This window comes from Panulirus ornatus, chromosome 7 (assembly GCF_036320965.1).
Source record: "Panulirus ornatus isolate Po-2019 chromosome 7, ASM3632096v1, whole genome shotgun sequence".
NCBI classification, from domain to species: domain Eukaryota; kingdom Metazoa; phylum Arthropoda; class Malacostraca; order Decapoda; family Palinuridae; genus Panulirus; species Panulirus ornatus.
In genome coordinates this window covers 36,967,591-36,985,467 of record NC_092230.1, presented here as the reverse complement: position 1 = coordinate 36,985,467, position 17,877 = coordinate 36,967,591, and the positions used below count along the sequence as shown (strand labels likewise).

General features: G+C 41.3%; 1 protein-coding gene across 1 annotated transcript in view; it reads right to left on the bottom strand.

The window, feature by feature from the left end:
* Positions 1-17,877, bottom strand: part of Nf1 (neurofibromin 1) — a 1,160,697-nt gene that overhangs the window by 211,003 nt on the left and 931,817 nt on the right. Inside the window, exons 46-47 of the mRNA XM_071663491.1 lie at positions 12,997-13,136; positions 2,175-2,465 (exon numbers count right to left, since the gene is read on the bottom strand). Of these exons, the coding sequence (XP_071519592.1) occupies positions 2,175-2,465; positions 12,997-13,136 (431 nt within the window). The remainder of the gene's footprint in view (positions 1-2,174; positions 2,466-12,996; positions 13,137-17,877) is intronic.

Here is a 17,877-nt window from a genome sequence, read left to right as displayed (position 1 = left end):
ATCACTAAGAGTAAGTACCAAAACAGAACTCAAGGATACTCCACTGGTGACCACCACCCATCTGAAAAGGCTCCTCTGATGTGAAATCTTTGCTCCCTTCCACTAAGATAATCTTCTATCCATCTAGGAGTCTCCCACTTATTCTTGCATACTAATCCAGCTTTGCAATCAGCCTTCAGTGTGAAACAATGTCAAGAGCTTCCTGGCAGTCAAGATATAAACCATCTACCCAGTCTCCTCTTTCGTCTAGGACAGAGCCACTCTCTCATAGAAATCTTATGAGTTTCATTACACATGATCTCCCTTCCTTAAAACTAAGATGCCTCTCACATAGGAAATTTCTCCTTTGTAGAAGGGCATCCATTTGCAATCAGATTAACTTTTCCAGTATCTTACAGACCACACTTATCAATAAGATTGGTCTCCTTCCTTATGGATAGGTATGATATTTGTTCTTTTTCACTCCCATGACACATTGCATTTCTCCAATAAAACATCTTGAATAGCATTTCAAGAGGACTGTCTAATGTGTCTGCACACATCTTCAGAACATGAAAAGAAATTGAATCAGGACTATTAGATCTGTATGGGGCAAAACCTTTTAGTATTTTGTTAATGGCATTTTTAGATATTTCAAAATTTTCCAGTCTCCTCCACATGTCACTAGTTATGAGACTAGTGTCTTTAACAGTGAAAACACAGAATTCTGAACTTGTTCAGTTCAGTTCCTCACATCATTCACAAACTTTTTTTTCTTCTCAAGCTATTAATTTGATTAGATGCTCTTTAACTGACAACCTACTTCTAATGAATCTAAGGAAAAGTTTTGGATTTTCACCTACTTTACATTACATTCTTCAAAATTTCTCTGTTCTTCTATTTTCATCCTGCTATATTCATTCCTTGCTCTCTTATACATTGCATAAGCTGGTCATCTGGAATGCTGCCTATATTTCTGCCACTGCACATCTCTATAAGTTCCCTTGCTTATTGACATCTTTGATTAAACTCCCCCCTTGTCTAAACCTTCTCCCTGTATCTGAGGATAGTTCACATATTCTCTTTCCATTGCAAATTTCATAGCATCTTTCACCACAACACCTCGATTCCTAGCTACTGAACTTCATATCCCAATCTAAGTTACCATAGAAATTGCTCTGAGTAGTTTCCACAATTACAAATCCCCCTCAGGTCCTGTCTCACCTCTTCTCGTTTAACTTCCTCATTTACCACATGATCACACTTAAGCAATGGATAATCCTTTTTTCATGTGGTGTATCATATATGATATTTTCAATATCTGTGGTAGTCTGTGTGAAGATAGAATCTAGTAATGAGGGTAGATCAGTCCCTCTCATCCCAGTGTTCACTGACATGTTGGTATACAAAATGTTCCTGTATACACTCTAGGAACTTGGGTCTCCATAACTCCATCAACCTGGGAATCCAAATCTGGCCTGTCTATCTCCTTATAAATGATATTCACCATTATCAATACTTACCTTCTCAGAGATTTACTGCTTAATGTACCATCTTGACTATTCCTTCATTGATGTTATTGTGTATTTGTTCTGGATCATTAAAATTCTTTGGAGGCTTATACATCATCATTATACACTGACGACAGTTACCCTTCCCATTATGCTCTGTCTGAATGGGTCATCTACTATGTCTCCTGAAACTTAAGGTAACTTCTTATCAAGAGAGCCAAATCTCCTCCTTTGCCTTCCCTTTCCCTCCTTACTGTCATGTACCCACTGGACAGAAAGGTGAGATCTTAACTCTTTCACAAGCTTTGTTTCCACAAATCCAACAACATTGTGCATTTTTCCTTATATGATCCTTAAATTCCAATTCTTTACCATATACTACTAATCCATCGACATTTGTATACTCAACCTTGCTCAATTATAACCTGCATAGGCTAGCTGGCTGAAGTGTTACCTGTATCTTTGCCAATACACATCTTGAAACACCCTCACTTTTTGACATCTTTGACTTAACCATTTTCACCTCATTCTTAACCTTCCCTCTGTATGTGTGTGTTTGTGTGTTTGTCAGAAACCTTCAAGAATCTGATTCTAGAACCACTTTGAAAAACATTAAGAAGTATTCTACACAGTGACATCTATCTCAAATGATAACCACCACTCCCAATATATGTTAATACTAACTATATTGCTGAAGCTGCCAATAATCGGGAAGGATGATCCTGGAGAAGGTAAGTGATTACTTGGAGAAGAAGCCCCTCCACAATGTTGTTGTGATCCACTTTGAGGGTTGCTTATTCCACTGATTTGTGTCGTTGTTGGGGGAAGGTTTATATGAAGACCCACAGCAAAAGTATCTGATGATGCAGATTTGGCAAGATTGCGGGCTACAGAGTACCTGAGGTGACATCGAGATCTCACTTCTTCTGATACTGAGACAAGGGCAGCGAGATAAGCCACATTCTCTGGTGTTACCTGTGTAATGGAAAAAATTTCATGTTTGACAACTAACAAAACATGTCATTTTTTATTTCAACAACTAAAGATCCAAAAAGACAGATGTGGATCACAACATTGGTTATATAAGTACCATACAGTGAGTGACCCTGTCACCTAGTCTTTGCTATCTACCCTACAAAAAGAAAATTATGGGAAAAAACAAGGGCGATGAATAAAGCAACAAGACACTAATATAAGAATGTATGGTATTATGTACATATACACACATAATATATGTGTCAGAGATGGAGGGAACGAGGAGAAGTAGGAGACCTAATTGAAGGTGGAAAGATGGAGTGAAAAAGATTTTGAGAGATTGGGGCCTGAACATGCAGGAGGGTGAAAGGTGTTCAAGGAACAGAGTGAATTGGAACGATGTGGTATACCAGGGTCGACGTGCTGTCAATGGATTGAACCAGGGCATGTGAAGCGTGTGGGGTAAATCATGGAAAGTGAGCTGTGGTTTCGGTGCATTATACGTGACAGCCAGAGACTGAGTGTGAACGAATGTGGCCTTTGTTGTCTTTTCCTAGAGCTACCTCGCGTGCATGCGGGGGAGGAGGTTGTCTTTTCATGTGTGGCAGGGTGGCGACGGGAATGAATAAAGGCAGCAAGTATGAATTATGTACATGTATATATATGTATATGTCTGTGTATGTATGTATATGTATACGTTGAAATGTATAGGTATGTATATGTGCATATGTGGACGTGTATGTATATACATGTGTATGTGGGTGGATTGGGCCATTCTTTCGTTTGTTTCCTAGCGCTACCTCGCTAACACGGGAGACAGTGACAGAGTATAATAAATAAATAAAAATAAAACACATTACCACTCTGAAGTTGAGTGCTCTCACTACATCTGATCATAATCCATCTCTATTTAACTATCTACTCATCAAACACTTCAGTTCAAAGTATATGTACTGACATAAGATATTTCATCAATAGAGACCATGGAACAAATTCCAACTCCATACAACACCATCGTCAACCTAATCAATGAAAAGCAAATGGCAAACTTACAATCCTTCTTTAGCACAAAGAAAATGAAACCACAAAACCGATAGCAACCAGCTCCAATTACCATCATGAAAATTCACACCTACCACCCCTGCCCCACACACTTGAAGCATATCTACCACAACAAACAACATCCATTTTCCTAAAGAGCACACTATAATACTCATGAAAAATTGCTTAAAAAATTATTCAAAAACCTACCACATCCCTAGGGAGGATAGTTTTGTAAAACATAAAATCACTGAAAAGAACTGCTCATCCACCCTTCAATCCCATTGACACTAAAAAATCAATCAAAACCTTTAAAAAACTGCTAAGCAACATGCACACGCAACATATCAAATTAACAAAAAATACTTTGGCCCAATTGCAATTCAAACACTTACAGGTATCTTCAACCACTCCTGGTTACACACTAAAATCCCAAACATCTGAAGACTTGCCAAAATAGTATTCATCATGAAACATTCCACACTACCCAACTCCCCTTACTACTATTTCTCTTTATCATTGATCTCATCAATATCAAACTCCTCACAATACTGATCCACAAAAGTTGACCAAATATCTTACTGTCACCCACACAGCATAGATTCAGTCCCAATTGCTCTATTACCATACTGCAAAAAAGTCTCACAAAAAGACATCCTGGACAGCATCACTCATCCAAGACCACTCTCCTGGACAATACAAACAGAAACAGATATCAACAAAACATTCAGAAAAGCCCCATGACATATCCTCAAACAAAAGATACTCAACCCCACCCTCTACAAAATTTATCAAAAATTAGCTAGCCAGGATCATTCATGATGGTTTCACCTCTGTATTCCTGGCGTGTCATAGAGGATGAACTAAAGGGGAAGGGAGCAGGGAATTAGAAACCCTCCCCTTCTAGTATTTCACTTTCTAAAGGAGGAAACAGATGAAGGAGTCAAGCTGGGAGTGCTCTTCCTCCTCAAAGGCTCAGATTGGAGTGTCTGAATGTGTGTGGATATAACCAAAATGAGAAGAGAGGAGAGGTAGGTAGCATATTTGAAGAAAGAACCCTGGATGTTCTGGCTCTTCAGAGTTTGAAATGAAACTCAAGGGTAAAGGGGTACAATGGTTTGAATATGCCTTGCGTAAAGTCAGGGGTTAAAGAGAAGAGAAAAGCTAAGGAAGGAGTAGCACTACTCCTGAAGTAGGAGTTGTGGGAGTGTGTGATAGAGTGTAAAGAAGCAAAGTCTAAATTGATGTGGATAAAACTGAAAGTGGATGGCAAGAGATGGGTGCTTATGCACCTGGTCATGAAAAGAAAGATCATGAGAGGCAAGTCTTTTGAGAGCAGTTGAGTGTGTCAGCAGTTTTGGTGCATGAGACCGGGCATCAGTGATGAGTGATATAAATATGAATGTAAGTAATGTGGCAGTTGAGCATATAATTGGTGTGCATGGGGTAAACCATTATATAAATGGAAATGGTACGAGCTGGTGGAGTTGTGTGCCGAAAAAAGACAGGTGATTGGGAATACCTGGTTTAAAAAGAGAGATATACACAAGCATATGCATGTAAGTAGGAGAGATGGTCAAAGGGCATTACTAGATCATGTATTAATTGACAGGCATATTAAAGAGAGACATTAAGATGTAAATGTGCTGAGAGGGGCAGGTGCTGAGAAGTCTGATCATTATCTTGTGAGGGAAAAGATGAAGATTTGTAGAGGTTTTCAAAAAAAAGAGGAAACAATGTCTGGGAGAAGAGAGTGGTGAGAGTAAGTGAGCTTGGAAAGCAGACATGTGTGAAGAAATACCAGAAGAGATTGAGTGTAGAATGCCAAAATATGAGAGCAAATGAAGTGAGGGGAGAGGGGTTTGGAATGGGAGGCATTTAGGGAAACAGCAATGGCATAAGCTAGAGATGCATGTGGCATACAAAAGGTGGGTGAGTGGTCAGATGAAGATGTAAAAATGCTAGCAAAAGAGAAAAGAGAAGTGTTTGGGTGGTACTTACAAGTAATGAGAGCAAATGATTGGAGATGTATAAAAAACAAAACTGGCAGGAGGTCAGGAAGAAGGACCAGGGGTTAAAAAAAAAAAAAAAAAAAAAAAAAAAAGAGGGCAAATGAAGGTTGAGGCGAGTATCATTAAACTTTAAGGAGGACGAAAAGATGTTTTGGAAGGAGGTGAATAATGTACAAAAGACATGAGAACAAATGGAGACAATGGTGAAGGGAGCAAAAAGGGAAGTGATAACAGGTAGTGATGGAGTGAGAAGATGGAATGAGTATTATGAAGGATTGTTAAATGTGTTTGACGACAGAGTGGCAGATGTAGGGTGTTTAGGTCAGGGTGATATGTTCAGTGAGAGAGTCAGGGAGAGAAGTTTAGTGAAAAGGGAGGTGGTGAAAGTCTTGCAGAAGTGGAAATCTGGCAAGGTGGCAGGATTGGATGGTACTGCAGTTAAATTCATTAAGAAAGGGCGTGACTGTGTTGTTGATCTGTTGGTAAAGATATTCAATGTACGTATGTACCAAGGTGAAATGCCTGAGGATTGGACGAATGCATGTATAGTGCCACTGCATAAAGGCGAAAGAGATAAAGGTGCATGTTCAAACTACAGAGGAATATGTTTGTTGAGTATACCTGGAAAATTATATGAAAGAGTATTGATTAAGAGGGTGAAGGGATGTACAGAGCATCAGATTGGGGAAGAGCAGTGTGGTTTCAGAAGTGGTAGAGGATGTGTGAATCAGATGTTTGCTATGAAGAATGTGTGCGAGAAATTCTTATAAAAACAGATGGATTTATATGTGGCATTTATGGATCTGGAGAAGACATATGATAGGGTTGATAGAGGTGCTTTGTGGTAGGTATTAAGAATATATGGTGTGAGAGGTAAGCTGCTAGAAGCAGAGAAGATTATATCATAGGTGTAAGGCATGTGTATGAGCAAGAAGAAAGAAAAGTGATTGGTTCCCATTGAAGGGCAATCTGAGGCAAGGGTGTGTGATCTCACCATGGTTGCTTAATTTAAGGTTAAGGTGGTTAGGGTGGTAAATGCAAGTTTTGGAGAGAGGGTGAGCATGTAGTCTGTTGGGATGAGAGAGCCTTGGAAATGGGTCAGTTGATTTTCACCTATGATACAGCACTGGTGATTGATTCACGTGAGAAACTGCGGAAGCTGGTGGCAAAGATTGGAAGAGTGAGTGAAAGAAGAAAGTTGAGAGTAAATGTGAATAAAAGCAAGGTTATTAGGATTAGCATGGTTGAGGGATGTTAGTTGGGATGTTAAGTTTGAAAGAGGAAAAATTGGAGAAAGTGATGTGTTTTAGATATCTGGAGGTAAACTTGGTAGTGAATGGAACCATGGAAGCAGAAGTGAGTCACAGGGTGGGGAAGGGGGCAAAGATTCTGAGAGTGATGAAGAATGTGTGGAAAGAGATAATGTTATCTCAGCGCAAAAATGGGTATGTTTGAAGGAATAGTAGTTCCAACAACATATGATAATACGGTTGCAAGGCATGGGCTATAGATAGGGTTGTGCAGAGGAGAGTGGATGTGTTGGAAATTAAAAGTTTGAGGACAATATGTGGTGTGAGGTGGTTTGATCGGGTAAGTAATGAAAGGGTAAGAAAGAAGTGTGGTAACAAAAAGAGTGTGGTTGAGAGAGCAGAAGAGGGTGTGTTGAAATGGTTTGGAAATATGGAGAGAATGAACAGGGAAAAGTTGGCAAAAAGGATATGTGTGTCAGATGTGGAGGGAACAAGAAGCAGAACAAATTGGAGGTGGAAGGATGGAATGAAAAAGATTTTGAGCAACTGGGACCTGAAAATGTAGGAGGGTGAATGGAGCCCACAGAATAGTGCGAACTGGAACGATGTGGTATACTGTGGTCGATGTGCTGTCAATGGACTGAACTAGGGCATGTGAAATGTCTAAGGTAAACTATGGAAAGGTCTGTGGGGCCTGGATGTTGATAGGGAGGAAAGGTTTCGATGCATTACACATAACAGAGAGAGTGGAAGTTAGCGGATGTAGCCTTTCTCCATATGTTTCCTGGCACCACCTTGCTGTTGTAGGGGGTGGCAATGATGTTACCTGTGGGATGGTGTGGCCTTGGAAATGGATAAAGGTGAGCAAATATGATTAGGGAAGGAGAAGAGAGAGGCATTTGGACGATTTTTGCAGGGAAATAACGCAAATGACTGAGAGATGTATAAAAGAAAGAGGCAGGAGGTCAAGAGAAAGGTGCAAGAGGTGAAAAAGAGGGCAAATGAAAGTTGGAGTGAGACAGTAGCATTACATTTTAGGGAGAATAAAAAGATGTTTTGGAAGGAGGTAAATCAAGTGCATATGACAAAGGATCAAAAGGTAACTTCAGTGAAGGGGGCTAATGGGGAGGTGATAACAAGTAATGGTGATGTGAGAAGGGGATGGAGTGAGTATTTTGAAGGTTTAATGAATGTGTTTGATGATAGGGTGGCAGATATAGGGTGTTTTGGTCGAGGTGGTGTACAAAGTGAGAGGGTTAGGGAAAACGATGTGGTAAACAGATAAGAGGTAGTGAAAGCTTTGCAGAAGATGAAAGCCGGCAAGGCAGCAGGTTTGGATGGTATTGCAGTGGAATTTATCAAAAAAGGGGGTGACTGTATTGTTGACTGGTTGGTAAGGTTATTTAATGTATGTATGATTCATGGTGAGGTGCCTGAGGATTGGCGGAATGCTTGCATAGTGCCATTGTACAAAGGCAAAGGGGATAAGAGTGAGTGCTCAAATTACAGAGGTATAAATTTGTTGAGTATTCCTGTTAAATTATATGGGAGGGTATTGATTGAGAGGGTGAAGGCATGTACAAAGCATCAGATTGGGGAAGAGCAGTGTGGTTTCAGAAGTGGTAGAGGATGTGTGGATCAGGTGTTTGCTTTGAAGAATGTATGTGAGAAATACTAAGAAAGGCAAATGGATTTATATGTAGCATTTATGGATCTGGAGAAGGCATATGATAGAGTTGATAGAGACGCTCTGTGGAAGGTATTAAGAATATATGGAGTGGGAGGCAAGTTGTTAGAAGCAGTGAAAAGTCTTTATCAAGGATGTAAGGCATGTGTACGTGTAGGAAGAGAGGAAAGTCATTGGTTCTCAGTGAATGTAGGTTTGCAGCAGGGGTGTGTGATGTCTCCATGGTTGTTTAATTTGTTTATGGATGGGGTTGTTAGGGAGGTGAATGCAAGAGTTTTGGAAAGAGGGGCAAGTATGCAGTCTGCTGTGGATGAGAGAGCTTGGGAAGTGAGTCAGTTGTTGTTCGCTGATGATACAGCGCTGGTGGCTGATTCATGTGAGAAACTGCAGAAGCTGGTGACTGAGTTTGGTAAAGTATGTGAAAGAAGAAAGTTAGGAGTAAATGTGAATAAGAGCAAGGTTATTAGGTACAGTAAGGTTGAGGGTCAAGTCAGTTGGGAGGTAAGTTTGAATGGAGAAAAACTGGAGGAAGTAAAGTCTTTTAGATATCTGGGAGTGGATTTGGCAGCGGATGGAACCATGGAAGCAGAAGTGAATCATACATGGGGGGAGGGGGCATAAATTCTGGGAGCCTTGAAAAATGTGTGGAAGTCGAGAACATTATCTCGGAAAGCAAAACTGGGTATGTTTGAAGGAATAGTGGTTCCAACAATTTTGTATGGCTGCGAGGCATGGGCTACGGATAGAGTTGTGTGCAGGAGGGTGGATGTGCTGGAAATGAGATGTTTGAGGACAATATGTGGTGTGAGTTGGTTTGATCGAGTAAGTAATGTAAGGGTAAGAGAAATGTGTGGAAATAAAAAGTGTGGTTGTGAGAGCAGAAGAGGGTGTTTTGAAATGGTTTGGTCACATGGAGAGAATGAGTGAGGAAAGATTGACCAAGAGGACATATGTGTCAGAGGTGGAGGGAACGAGGAGAAGTGGGAAACCAAATGGAGGTGGAAAGATGGAGTGAAAAAGATTTTGAGTGATCGGGGCCTAAACATGCAGGAGGGTGAAAGGCATGCAAGGAATAGAGTGAACTGGAACGATGTGGTATACCGGGGTCAACGTGCTGTCAATGGATTGAACCAGGGCATGTGAATCATCTGGGGTAAACCATGGAAAGTTGTGTGGGGCCTGGATGTGGAAAGGGAGCTGTGGTTTCGATGCATTATTACATGACAGCTAGAGACTGAGTGTGAACGAATGGGGCCTCTGTTGTCTTTTCCTAGCGCTACCTCGCACACATGAGGGGGGAGGGGGTTGTTATTCCATGTGTGGCGAGGTGGCGATGGGAATAAATAAAGGCAGACAGTATGAATTATGTACATGTGTATATATGTATATGTCTGTAAGTGTATATATATGTGTACATTGAGATGTATAGGTATGTATATTTGCATGTGTGGACGTAAATGTATATACATGTGTAAGTGGGTGGGTTGGGCCATTCTTTCATCTGTTTCCTTGCGCTACCTCGGTAACGCAGGAGACAGCGACAAAGCAAAATAAATAAATAAAATAAACATTCTTCAAAGGAAACACCTGATCCACATATCCTCTACCATTTCTGAAACCACACTGCCCTTCCCTAATCTGATGCTCTGTACATGCCTTCATCCTCTCAATCAATACCCTCCCATATAATTTCCCAGGAATACTCAACAAACTTATACCTCTATAAATTAAACACTCACCCTTATCCCCTTTGTCTTTAAACAACGGCACTATGCATGCATTCTGCCAATCCTCAGGCACCTCACCATGAACCATACATACAATATCCTCACCAACCAGTCAACAACACAGTCATCCCCTTTTTTAATACATTCCACTACAACACTATCCAAACCCACCACCTTGCCAGCTTTCATCTTACAGAAAGCTTTCACTACCTCTTCTCTGTTTACCAAACGAATCTCCCTGACCCTCTCACTTCACACGCCACCTCAACCAAAGCTCCCTATATCTGCCACTATGTCATCAAACATATTCAACAAACCTTGAAAATACTCACTCCAATCTCCTCACTTCACCACGACTTGTTACTAACTCCCCATTAGCCCCCTTCACCAATGTTCCCATTTGTTCTCTTGTCTTACGCACTTTATTTACCTCCTTCCAAAACATCTTTTTACTCTCCCCAAAATGTGCAAGAAACCCTCCCCTCCTTGTATTTTAACTCCCTCCTTGTATTTCAACTATCTAAAAGGGGAAACAGAAGAAGGAGTCATGCGGGGAGGGCTCATCCTCCTCAAAGGTTCAGATTGGGGTGTCTAAATGTGTGTGGATGAGAAAAATGGAGAGATAGGTAGTACATTTGAGGAGAGGAACCTGGATGTTTTGGCTCTGAGTGAAACGAAGCTCAAGGGTAAAGGTGAAGAGTGGTGTGGGAATGTCTTGGGAGTAAAGTCAGGGGTTGGTGAGAGGACAAGAGCATGAGAAGGAGTAGCACCACTCCTGAAACAGGAGTTGTGGGAGTATGTGATAGAGTGTAGGAAAGTAAACTGCAGATTGATATGGGTAAAACTGAAAGTGGATGGAGAGGGATGGGTGATTATTGGTGCCTATGCACCCGGTCATGAGAAGAAAGATCATAAAAGGCAAGTGTTTTGGGAGCAGCTGAGTGAGTGTGTTAGCAGCTTTGATGCACAAGACCAGGTTACAGTGATGGGTGATTTGAATGCAAAGGTGAGTTATGTGGCAGTTGAGGGTATAAATGGTGTACATGGGGTGTTTAGTGTTGCAAATGGAAATGGTGAAGAGCTTGTAGATTTGTGTGCTGAAAAGGGACTGGTGATCGGGAATACCTTGTTTAAAAAGAGATATACATAAGAATATGCATGTAAGTAAGAGAGATGGCCAGAAAGCATTATTGGATTATGTGATAACTGATAGGCATGTGTAAGAGAGACTTTGGGATGTCATTGTGCTGAGAGGGGCAACTGGAGGGATGTCTGATCATTATCTAGTGGAGGTGAATGTGAAGATTTGTAGAGGTTTTCAGAAAAGAAGAGAGAATGTTGGGGTGAAGAGAGTGGTGAGAGTTATTGAGCTTGGAAAGGAGACTTGTGTCAGGAAGTACCAGGAGAGATCGAGTGCAGAATGGAAAAAGGCGAGAGTAAATGACTTCAGGGGAGTGGGGGAGGAATGGGATGTATTTAGGGAAGCAGTGATGGCTTGTGCAAAAGATGCCTGTGGCATGAGGAAGGTGAGAGGTGGGCAGATTAGAGAGGGTAGTGAGTGGCGGGACGAAGAAGTAAGATTGTTGGTGAAAGGGAAGAGAGAGGCGTGTGGATGATTTTTCCAAGGAAGTAGCGCAAATGACTGGGAGATGTATAAAAGAAAGAGGCAGGAGGTAAAGAGAAAGGTGCAAGAGGTGAAAAAGAGGGCAAATGAGAGTTGGAGTGAGAGTACTTTAAGTATTTCCCAATAACTATGACCTTGCACATTTCAAAAGACAGGTTTCTGACTTGCTTTGAAACTCATAAACACTTTCCCTTGTCTCTTCTTTTTCCCCTTTCATAATCCTTCATATATGCCAATTAAGGCCAGGCCTTGATGTGGACTTTTGTTCATGAGTGGAGCCTTTAAGAAAAAAAATCTTAAAATCCAATCTACCATACATGGAACCATCAGAACCCTGACCCTCAAACAAGCACATATCACACTCACACTCCCATCTACACTTGGGACATCATCCATTACTACAATAATACAAACCATTTCAATATATCCTAAGACTCTTCAAGCTCATGATACAACTACCATAAAAAAGACACTGTAGACTTGTTACCCAAGTGTCATGCACTCTCTGCAGACAGATGCACTCAGAACATCACAACACTTTATGACCTTTGGTCCCAACTGGTGGATGTGGCCAGCTTCCTGAGTGTTGCAGGAGCCTCATAAAGATAGAAGGGACTCCTAGAGCAGGAAGTAAGGAAGTAAGGTAAAGAGGCCAATCCTCAAATTCATGACATGGCATCATAGGCCAGGACAGGTTGCTTTATGACCGCTGAGTCCTGTGAAAAAGTGTCTGCTTTCCTAATATGTTTTAAAATGGTCAAAAAGGGAGTCTTCATTCCTAGGGAGAAGACTATCTAATCCCACGCAAGGTCTCCTTGAAGATCTGCTGAGAACTCTGTTTGTATGTGATAAATAATGCTTAGGCACGGACAATGCAAAAAATAGTGAAGCATGAGGCAAATAAGTCATGCAATGAATGGAACCAAAACTGATAAAGAGAAAACTTCTATAAGCATACTTTACATTCCAAAGTCACTGAAGGGTGGATTCTGTAAGAGACAGCTTTTCCAAAATATTCCTGCATAAAAATGCTTATACGCTAAAATGAATTAATCTTTTTCTACATTAATAAACCATATCTCAATTTATCCTAAATGCGATCAGTTTTGTTTGCATAAGTCAACCACACATATGCAAAAAATACAACACCACAAAGATAAACAATGGTTAATACATGGAAAAACACGTACCTCAAACTTGTCTCTCTTATGGGGTTTTGCAACTATGGAGAGGAGTGTAATCAACACTCTTGAAGTGCGAGAAACAGTTGTAGGAGCTGGGTGTCGCAGGCCTTTTAATAAGTGGCCAACCAACGCAAAATGGAAGTTCCCTGAAAGATTTGTGATGTGCAATTCAACATTCACTGCTTCATCCTTTCATTAACATATATTTTGCATTTATCAATTTGTTAATTCTACATTCATCATTCATGAATTTAAGACTGAAGGATTCAAAAGGCTATATTATAAATTTCTATGACAGAGACATTGCATAAACCATATTGCACAGATAGGGTAGGCTGTCTTTTATTAGTTTTCTTACTTTTATTATGTTTTTCTTATTAAAGTATCTAGCATTAAAAGATTCTTTAGGTTTCATTCTTGAATCACTTGGAAAATTTGAATATCATCTAATCATGACAGGAGTTATGATTTGAGCTATGAATTGACTCAGAGGAATAACATTGATATTTAAGCTCTCCTTTACATTTAATCACTAAAAACACATCACTAACTAGAATCAGCGATTAACTACAACAATGCCTTCTATGGTGTAACAGGTAGCATTCCTGCCTGTGATACATTCATGGGCCACCCATAGTCAAGCACATGGGATTAAATCCAGGTTGTGGCAATCGGTCCACAGTCAACCCAACGGTTTATCCACCACTAGCAATTAGTCAATAAAATGGGTACCTGGCTTAAGCTTGGGAGAATGGTTTGGTAAACAGGGAAGAGGTAGTGAAAGCTTTGCGGAAGATGAAAGCTGACAAGGTGGCAGGTTTGGATGGTATTACAGTAGAATTCGTTAAAAAAGGGGCTGAAAGTATTGTTGACTGGTTGGTATGGATATTCAATGTATGTATGGATCATGGTGAAGTGCCTGAGGATTGGCAGAACGCATGCATAGTGCCAATGTACAAAGGAAAGGGGGATAAAGGTGAGTGTTCAAATTACAGAGGCATAAGTTTGTTGAGTATTCCTGGGAAATTATATGGGATGGTACTGACTGAGAGGTAAAGGAATGTACAGAGCATAAGGTTGGGGAAGAGCAGTGTGGTTTCAGAAGTGGCAGACGACGTATGGACTTGGCGTTTGCTTTGAAGAATGTATGTGAGTAATACTTAGAAAAACAAATGGATTTGTATGTAGCATTAATGGATCTGGAGAAGGCATATGATGGGGTTGATAAAGATGCTTTGTGAGAGGTTTTAAGAGTATATGGTGTGGGATGTGTACGAGAAGGAGGAGAGGAAAGTGATTGGTTCGTAGTGAAAGTTGGTTTGCAACAAGGGTGCATGATGTCTGCATGGCTGGGGGTGTTAGGGAGGTGAACGCAAGAGTTTTGGAGAGAGTGGCAAGTATGCAGTCTGTAATGGATGAGAGGGCTTGGGAAGTGAGTCAGTTGTTGTTCGCTAATGATACAGTGATGGTGGCTGATTTGGGTGAGAAATTGCAGAAGTTGGTGACTGAGTTTGGTAAAGTGTGTGAAAGGAGAAAGTTGAGCATAAATGTGAATAAGAGCAAGGTTTTTAGGATCAGTAGGGTGGAGGGAAAAGTTAATTGGGAGGTAAGTTTGAATGGAGAAAAATTGGAGAAAGTGAAGTGTTTTAGATATCTGGGAGTGGATCTGGCAGCGGATGGAACCATGGAAGTGGAAGTGAGTCAAAGGGTTGGGAAGTAGGCAAAGGTTCTGGGAATGTTGAAGAAAGTGTGGAAGGCAATAACTTTATCTTGGAGAGCAAAAATGGGTATGTTTGAAGGAATAGTGGTTCCAACAATGTTGTATGGTTGCGAGGCATGGGCTACAGATAGGGTTGTGTGGAGGAAGGTGGATGTGTTGGAAATGAAATTTTTGAGGACCATATGTGGAGTGAGGTGGTTTGATGGAGTATGTGATGTAAGGTTAAGAGAGAGAAGTGTGGTAATAAAAACAGTATGGTTGAGAGAGCAGAAGAGGGTGAGTTGAAATGATTTGGACACATGGAGAGAATGAGTGAGGAAAGATTGACAAGGAGGATATATATGTCAGAGGTGGAGGGAACAAGGAGAAGTGGGAGACCAAATTGGAGGTGGAAGGATGGAATGAAAAAGATTCTGAGCGATTGGGGCCTGAACATACAGGAGGGTGAAAGGAGTGTAAGGAATAGAGTGAATTGGAATGATGTGGTATACCGGGGTCGACTTGCTGTCAATGGATTGAAGCAGGGCATGTGAAGCGTCTGGGGTAAACCATGGAAAGGTCTGTGGGGCCTGGATGTGGAAAGGGAGCTGTGGTTTCTGTGCATTACACGACAGCTAGAGACTGAGTGTGAAGGAATGTAGCCCTTTTTGTCTTTTCCTTGTGCTACCTCGCTGTTTTTTTTTTTGTTTTTTTTTGGCTACTACCAGTGTGGTGGGGTTGCGACAGGAGAGGATAAAGGCAGTGAGAATGAATGTGTACAAGTGTATGTATGTATATACCTGTGTATGTTATCCCTGGGGATGGGAGAAAGAATACTTCCCACATATTACGTATTCCCTGAGTGTCATAGAAGGCGACTTAACGGGGAGGGAGCGGGGGGGGGGGGGGGGGGATCCTCCCCTCTCATTTTGAATTTCCCAAAAGAAGGAACAGAGAAGGGAGCCAAGTGAGGATTTCCCTCAAAAACTCAGTCCTCTGTTCTTAATGCTACCTGGCTAATGTGGGAAATGGCGAATAGTATGAAAAAAAAATATGTATGCATATGTTGAAATGTATATGTATGTATATGTGCATGTATGGGCACACTTACTCTCTAGCTGTCATATGTAATGCACCGAAACCACAGCTCCCTATCCACATTCAGACCCCACAGACATTTCCATGATTTACCCCAGACACTTCACAAGTAGTGGTGATGTGAGAAGGAGATGGAATGAGTATTTTGAAGGTTTGCTGAATGTGTCTGATGACAGAGTGGCAGATATAGGGTGTTTTGGTCGAGGTAGTGTGCAAAGTGAGAGGGTTAGGGAAAATGATTTGGTAAACAGAGAAGAGGTAGTAAAAGCTTTGCGGAAGATGAAAGCCGGCAAGGCAGCAGGTTTGGATGGTATTGCAGTGGAATTTATTAAAAAAGGGGGTGACTGTATTGTTGACTGGTTGGTAAGGTTATTTAATGTATGTATGACTCATGGTGAGGTGCCTGAGGATTGGCGGAATGCGTGCATAGTGCCATTGTACAAAGGCAAAGGGGATAAGAGTGAGTGCTCAAATTACAGAGGTATAAGTTTGTTGAGTATTCCTGGTAAATTATATGGGAGGGTATTGATTGAGAGGGTGAAGGCAAGTACAGAGCATCAGATTGGGGAAGAGCAGTGCGGTTTCAGAAGTGGTAGAGGATGTGTGGATCAGGTGTTTGCTTTGAAGAATGTATGTGAGAAATACTTAGAAAAGCAAATGGATTTGTATGTAGCATTTATTGATCTGGAGAAGGCATATGATAGAGTTGATAGAGATGCTCTGTGGAAGGTATTAAGAATATATGGTGTGGGAGGCAAGTTGTTAGAAGCAGTGAAAAGTTTTTATCGAGGATGTAAGGCATGTGTACGTGTAGGAAGAGAGGAAAGTGATTGGTTCTCAGTGAATGTAGGTTTGCGGCAGGGGTGTGTGATGTCTCCATGGTTGTTTAATTTGTTTATGGATGGGGTTGTTAGGGAGGTAAATGCAAGAGTCCTGGAAAGAGGGGCAAGTATGAAGTCTGTTGGGGATGAGAGAGCTTGGGAAGTGAGTCAGTTGTTGTTCGCTGATGATACAGCGCTGGTGGCTGATTCATGTGAGAAACTGCAGAAGCTGGTGACTGAGTTTGGTAAAGTGTGTGGAAGAAGAAAGTTAAGAGTAAATGTGAATAAGAGCAAGGTTATTAGGTACAGTAGGGTTGAGGGTCAAGTCAATTGGGAGGTGAGTTTGAATGGAGAAAAACTGGAGGAAGTGAAGTGTTTTAGATATCTGGGAGTGGATCTGTCAGCGGATGGAACCATGGAAGCGGAAGTGGATCATAGGGTGGGGGAGGGGGCGAAAATTTTGGGAGCCTTGAAAAATGTGTGGAAGTCGAGAACATTATCTCGGAAAGCAAAAATGGGTATGTTTGAAGGAATAGTGGTTCCAACAATGTTGTATGGTTGCGAGGCGTGGGCTATGGATAGAGTTGTGCGCAGGAGGATGGATGTGCTGGAAATGAGATGTTTGAGGACAATGTGTGGTGTGAGGTGGTTTGATCGAGTAAGTAACGTAAGGGTAAGAGAGATGTGTGGAAATAAAAAGAGCGTGGTTGAGAGAGCAGAAGAGGGTGTTTTGAAATGGTTTGGGCACATGGAGAGAATGAGTGAGGAAAGATTGACCAAGAGGATATATGTGTCGGAGGTGGAGGGAACGAGGAGAAGAGGGAGACCAAATTGGAGGTGGAAAGATGGAGTGAAAAAGATTTTGTGTGATCGGGGCCTGAACATGCAGGAGGGTGAAAGGAGGGCAAGGAATAGAGTGAATTGGAGCGATGTGGTATACAGGGGTTGACGTGCTGTCAGTGGATTGAATCAAGGCATGTGAAGCGTCTGGGGTAAACCATGGAAAGCTGTGTAGGTATGTATATTTGCGTGTGTGGACGTATGTATGTACATGTGTATGGGAGGGGGGGGCCATTTCTTTCGTCTGTTTCCTTGCGCTACCTCGCAAACGCGGGAGACAGCGACAAAGTATAAAAAAAAAAAAAAAAAAAAAAAAAAAAAAAAAAAAAAAAAACTTCACATGCCCTAGTTCAGTCCATTGACAGCACGTTGACCCCAGTATACCACATCATTCCAATTCACTCTATTCCTTGCATGCCTCTCACCTTA